Raw genomic sequence first — 6,869 nt, 5'->3', positions numbered from 1 at the left:
ACTTCCCACTCCAACAATGCAGAGGGATTTCGCTTGATGCACGGCAGGCGGTTTGAACATGTTTGATCCTGCTCTTAAGCAATGGCACAAGGAGGAACAACAACTGACATCTGGAAATACTGATCACGCAGAAGTGAGACCAGCCTGTACCCCGCAGATGTGTCACCAACCCTGTCCCAACTACTTCTGACTTAATCAGTAACTTTCAAAACTTAAGTTCTGATCTGATTTTAAACACCTGTGACTCAGACCACTGATTTTTACCTTCTTGTCATCAGTTGAGTTGGTAAGAAGGGACTATCAAAGAATCACAGAATAGACTAGTCTGGAAAAGACCTTTAAGATCGAGTCCAACCATAAATCCAACACTGCACACACTCCACCACCACTAAACCACATTCCCAAGCACTACATCTACACATCTTTTAAATACCACCAGGGATGATGACTCCACCACTTCCCTGGGCAGCTCATTCCAATGCTCGACAACCCCTTCCATGAATAATATATCTTAATATCCAGTTTAACCCTCCCCTGATGCAACTTGAGGTCATTTCCTCTCATCCTAACACCTGTAACTTGGGAGAAGAGACCAACACTCACCTTGCTACACCCTCTTCTCAGGTAGTTGTAGAGAGGGATAAGGTCTCCCCTCAGCTTCCTTTTCTCCAGACTAAACAATCGCAGTTCTCTCAGCCGCTCCTTATAAGCCTTCCGCTCCAGGCCCTTCCCCAGCTTTGTGGCCCTTCTTTGCACGTGCCCAGTGTGCTGCGATCCACAGCACCAGTGCCAGGCTAGCAGCCAAACGCACACGGACTCAGGTGCTGAGATGTAGCTTAGCAATAGAAGCAGATCGCCAGACAGAAGGCCAAGACTTGTCTCTGCATTCTGAGAGGGTACAAAGTGAGACAACCACTGTCAGACCCATTCAACGTTAGGTTGCAGAGTATCTAGGACAGCACCAGAGGTAAAGCTCAGTGACTAAGGGAGTTGCAGCACAGACACTTTCCTCAGGCGTCACCCCCCCTACCGGTTTGCCCCCCATGCAGATCAAGGCCTCTGCCCCACAGGGGACTCCTCAGTCATCGACATCCCCACTGCCACATGGTCACCAAACACCTCCCCTAAACTAACTCTTGCCTTCACTGCCAGTTGCAACCTGTACTGGGCCTTTCCTTCCTCTCATCTCTCCCTGTTAATCTCTTTATTACCCCAAATGACAGTTAACTTTTCCCTACAAACACTGCTTCCCCAGGCACAGACCCCCGGCTCAGAAAACATCATTGAGGCTTCAAAAAAATGCCACCGTCAGATTTTAAACATATCCGACAATAAGGATTTCCACAAACTCACTGCAAGCAGTTTTCTCCATAAAAAGTAACAGATCACACTGGAACAGGTTAGAGTTACGCACTATAGATTTTAAGGACTTCATGCCTGAAAATGGTCACTTCCACCCGAAGATGAAAAAGCTTTGTGAGGAATTATCACCTTCAAGGCACACTTCTGACTCAAGGAACCACACCTATTAAGGATCAGAAGGTGTTACCAGGAAGGCAAATTGTTTCCAATCATTTGTATCAGGAGAACCACAAATTCAAGAGCTGCTTTAAAGCTTGTGGAAACAGCCTTGCTACATTTCAAGAGGCTCCTTCCTAATAAGGACTCCAAACAAAGCAAAATAAGCCAAGGTATTTCCAACTGCTACTCAAGGACAACACAGCCCAGAAGCTTGCTTGCCATTCTCCATCATCCCAAAGTAGCTCTTCAGCTGTAGGATCCACTGTGCACTGCTGTGAAAGAGATGTGTTCATTTCTGTCACCAAATACATTACGCTGTCATACATCGGGTGTCCAAAATGAAGACCAATAACTCGTTCAATACTAAACATTCACCACCTGCAGGTTCAGAGATCCTTAGTTCCTCGCTCCAAAAAGTAACCTGAAGAAATCCCCCAACAGTGCAACATGCAGAGCAGCTGCACAGCGGCACCCAGGCCAAAACCAAACAGTTCCAAAGCAGAAATTTGAAAAGAACACTTTTCACCTCAGTTGCTCCTTACACCGTAAAATGTGGAACATGTTTGTGACCAAACTTCAACCATCTTAATTATTCCACAATTCCACATAACCTTTTAAACCAAAATGGGAAATACCTTCTGGCAAGGCATTTTCTATTATTTAGCTAAAAGGTGAAGTCACACATATATGTAACTATGGAGACACGTGTCTAACACCAAGAGGTAATCCTACCACATGACAGACAAGAATGCCGTTTAACAGTAGCGCTTCCCTGCTGAGCCTATTCTGAAATGACCTGTAACTGTCATGCAAGCAGTAATTACTCAAAGTATGTTACGTTATTAACAGAAATAAAAATTGTGACCAGCAATGGTGTGGAACCCGAATGTCATCTGCAGTATAGATGGAACTTGGGCAATGCTGAAGAGGTGCCTGTTACAATCACTACTGAGGTAGTGCTACGAGTCATTAAAATACCGACTGGAAACACCAGAGTCCATTTGAATGGTTTATTAATATCCTCTTTTTTTACAAGTTTTAGAAAAAGAATCCCAGGATTTTGCCTCCTGTGTGTTTTCGCCTAGCCTCCTCATGGTCCATGATGCCAGCTGAGGTTGTCAGTACAATGTACCTGCAAAGAAAGAAAAACCACTTGGTTTATCATTCTGCTCTACGCTCAATCAGCGCTGACAGCACTGACTTCAGTTCTATATTACCAGAGTAAGACTGGTTTCTGTAGGACTGGGCCTAACAGAACTAAGAGCAGGTTACTGGACAATAACAAAGGAATTCCACATACAAGTACACCCCTGCAGCACACAAAGGACATTTATAAGCTTCTGTGCTCCAAGCATTTGCAGAAGTCTCAGCAAGAAGTTTTCTTGTGCATTCCCACTGTAAAGTCAGTTCAGCTGTTGTAGTTCTTACAAAAAGTCTGCTTCTATCTTAAGCAGACAGTTATCTTCAGAGCAGGCAGAGCTGCCACGGTGCCAGACGGCTCCCCGACCCTCAATGCTTTGTCTGGTTTGAGCACTGGGCACAGATGCGGAGGAGCATCTGGACTGAGAACTGGAGCAGCCCGAGCCATTGCTACTGACAACATTTGGATTTTTGGCACTCTTCACAGTTTCGTGTCCCAGAAACTCTCGTCCCACCCCTCCACAAATACCCCCCAAAACCTCAATATGACTACACACACACTGGTAGCCTATACAGGTACAGCCAAAGCAAGCAGCCCATCCCTGACACTTCAGGAGAAGGAACAGCAAGGGACTGCTAATCCTGCCTTTGATGGGACGGACTGGCTGAGCCCCGAGCACCCTTCCAGCTCTGTCATCCCAGTGCACTGAGATTTATCACTCTTGACTCGGTGACTTTTGGGAAGGAAAAACATACTCTGTACCAGTAAGATTTTCAGTGCTGTGGAGATCTGTTTAACAGAAGCTCTGAGTCTCTCATACCTTAAAATCTAATCAATTTATACACGATCGGGAAGTTTAATTAAAGTAGCACAACCTACTCCCATTGACCTGATAACTTGCTTGATTCCTCCCCCATCTGTAAATGGACACTAATAAAATTAAAATAAGTAAGAGAAAAGTAGTATTTTCCTGCTAAACTGTAGAAACACAAAGCTGAGCAAAAATAGGTCCTTGCTTAGCAGCACCTCTTTAAAATTGGTTATAAAGCACATTTCTGTGGAAGATGGATTTTTAGACTCGTATTTTCTCCAGACCGGTAAGAGAGGAAAGGCGTCAGATGAGTCTAACTCAGGCAGTATGAAAGAGTAATAAAAACCCCTACACTTTTATGCATGATGCAGAGTAAACTCTCCTCCATACTCACCCAAACTGACGTGAAGGTAGCAGGTTGTTCTGCCACTTTTCCAAATCCTTCAGCTGAACATCAAATCTAGGACTGATGACACCACACTGTAAAACAAAATTCCATTACAAACTGAAGAACTTCATAAATTGGATTTGTACAGTTTTCATTCCAATTCAATTAACAAAGGAATTTAACAACCGCATTTGAAATATTTTTGGCTCTAAAAGATCAGGCCCATAGCACAAATGAGTGCTTCCTCCCAGATAAGCTGACTCTCACACAGCTCTTCCCCTGTTATTTCCTCAGCCTCCCCATCTCCTCCTCACCTCAACAGGGTGACTTACACTGCTGAAGCTCAATTAACACATTAATGGGAGAGCACCAAAGCACTCCACAAACTATTGAGATTACTAAACACCCTACATTATCAAAGAACACAACATTACTCAGTGATGTTCTACTTCTAATCATCACACATAGTTACCAAGAACACCTGTAGATTTAAATAGGAGAAATTAACAGGCACAAAAGTTACTGAAGTTTTCAAGTTAATCGTACTATTGACCATACCACTATGACCACCTCCAGTTACCTTACTGGCTCCAACCATCTCAATAAACATCCAAGAGCAAGGATACTCCCCGCACGATGGACATTCTTCTGACGCAAACAACTGTTCCCTTACAGCCACTACTGAGAGAAACGTTATATCCAGCTGCACTCTGCATGATCTTTTACAAAACCATCCCACAGAGTTCAAGGAACACTACACTCCAAACTGACATACAGTACTTTTATTACAGACACATAACACCAGTAATCTGTTGTGTGAAAATTCTCTGGCTACACTCAAGCCATTTTCTGCTGCAATATTTGTTCACCGTGGAGACAGCTCCTATCACATTTTGACTACATATTTTATATTTCCTTACTGAGGAACCATGTCTCGCCTGAATAAGTAAGAAACAAGGATGCTCAGCAAGTCACCACAAAATTGGACAGCTCAAGACTTTGAGACAAAAGGATTTAAAAAAATTCCATAACACACCTGGATATCTCATCCACCCCAGGAATTTAAAAACCACTCATTAACAAACATTCAGTTTTCCCGCAACTGCAAGCAAAGTCCATCCAGCAGCAGAACGCTCGTCTTCACAACATTTACAGGTATTAGACAACAACTAGAGAGAACTTAGTTCCTATCCCTTACGACAAGCCTTCCAGAGAACTTAAGTACTGAAGCAAGAAATCATGGGTAGCCAGAAAGCCTTCAAAGACAACACACAGCACTTACAAGATGACTTCCCTGAAAACGTCTTACATATCAGTCAATCATACCAGTATGTATCCACAAAAATGAACAAGCACTTGATAAACATTGGTAACACCACACATTACTTTTACACGGATGCCATAAATGCCACCTTCTTTACAAGCAATTCTTTAAGAACTGGAGCAGACAAACATTAAAAACACAAAAGTGTAATTTAAACAGCTTTCTAGAGAACTGAATTCAGGAAGACTAATCTTACCTTGTTGAGCCTGCCTGTAAGATTGACAACAATCTTCCCAGCTCTGTGGTCATCAATTATTTCAAATTCTCCGATGTAACCTACACAAGATAAGCAAAAAAACAAATCAAATAAATAATGCTTAGCTATATTAATACAACAAAATTAACTACGTTGTAAAAAACTATTTCAAACATCCTAAGTCATTCAAAAAGCACTTTAACACAACAGCATCCACAGAAACCATGACTGAGAAACCAGTCAGCACCGTGCACTCCACACTTACCGTGCTTCATCATCACAGTCAAAAACCGGACGATTACTTTGGAGCACGGCCTAATGAGAACTTGGCGTTTCCCACGTTTCTCTGCATTGTTGATGCTTTTGAGAGCATCGGCTAGAACATTCATGCGCACCATGGTGCCTGTGGGGAAGAAGAGAGGCTATTATATATACACCAGCTTTTCAACACAGAAGTACTGAGCAGTGTGCCTTTTTTAAAGCTAGTTTTAGACATAAAAGATCTAAGACTAACAGAAAATTACGTGAAACTCCTTAAGCATTCTTAGGCTTAAAAGCAGAACAAGTCACATACTCTGGTATGCCCAAGAGGACTCACAACTATGATAACAAGTTAGGAAATGTGTCTTGCTTATTTAAATGTCACTTCATCAACACGTACACACAGATTTGAAAAACACTTTTTATAGAAGGTTCCATCAGTCTGACACCTTTCCCAGGTGAATCGCTTTGGGCTTCAACACCCAATTACGGGTTAGCCCTGTTCAAAACGCAGTCACACACGGTGTTAGACTATAACAACCGCCCCTCTGCTGCAGGAGAACCTGCAGGACGCGAGCGCAACGCAGCTCTGTGAGGCCACCGGGCACAGCTCGCGGGTTCGCCACGGAGACAGGAGCCCCCCGAGCCCCGCTCACTCACTGACAGCGGCGCTCCCGGGCGGCACGCGAGGGCTTCACCGCGAGGACAGGGACAACAAGCGAGCAGGCTCAGCCGGTTCCCGCCCGCGGGCCCCGCTCCCCTGAGCCTGCGGTGCCCCCGGCCCCGGCTCCCGCCTCGCATCTCTACGGAGCCTCAGGCGTCGGGGCGCTGCCCCCCACCCTCCACTCCGGAGGCTCCCGAGAGCTCTAGGGGAGACAGCGACGGCTCAAAACGGGCCGGACGGGTCGAGCGCACCCTCACGGACCCGGCGAGGCGGGCAGAGGCGGCGGCGGGGCCCGGATGGTGGCGGAAGGCGGCGGATGGCTGCCGGGACCCAGCGGTCCCCCAACTCACCGGTGCAGCAAGATGGCGGAAAAGGAAGGGGCCGGGCGCCCGCGCGGGGTTATGGGAGGGCCGCGGGCTCCAGGCGGCGCGCGGCGCCCCGCGTCATCTCGCGAGACTTAGCGTCCCAGTTGGGGCGCGCCTCGCGCCGGGCCCGCTCATCCCCATTGGCCGAGAGGGGCGCTGCGCGCTTCCGGAGCGACGCCCCCCCCCGTCCCCACGGCA

At 46.0% G+C, this 6,869-nt stretch overlaps 1 protein-coding gene across 1 annotated transcript; it reads right to left on the bottom strand.

The window, feature by feature from the left end:
- Positions 1 to 2,517: 2,517 nt before the first annotated feature.
- Positions 2,518 to 6,779, bottom strand: RPS15A (ribosomal protein S15a). Its single transcript, XM_054081037.1, has 5 exons — positions 6,657 to 6,779; positions 5,647 to 5,784; positions 5,382 to 5,461; positions 3,868 to 3,953; positions 2,518 to 2,653 (listed from the first exon to the last, which is right to left on the bottom strand). The coding sequence occupies exons 2-5, from the start codon at positions 5,777 to 5,779 to the stop codon at positions 2,560 to 2,562; spliced, it is 393 nt and encodes a 130-aa protein (XP_053937012.1). The 5' UTR covers positions 5,780 to 5,784; positions 6,657 to 6,779; the 3' UTR covers positions 2,518 to 2,559.
- Between the last annotated feature and the right edge of the window lie 90 nt (positions 6,780 to 6,869).

This window comes from Cuculus canorus, chromosome 15 (genome assembly GCF_017976375.1).
Source record: "Cuculus canorus isolate bCucCan1 chromosome 15, bCucCan1.pri, whole genome shotgun sequence".
Classification (NCBI taxonomy): Eukaryota; Metazoa; Chordata; class Aves; order Cuculiformes; family Cuculidae; genus Cuculus; species Cuculus canorus.
Note: the sequence above shows the minus strand (reverse complement) of the source record. Positions and strands in the feature narration are given on the sequence as shown.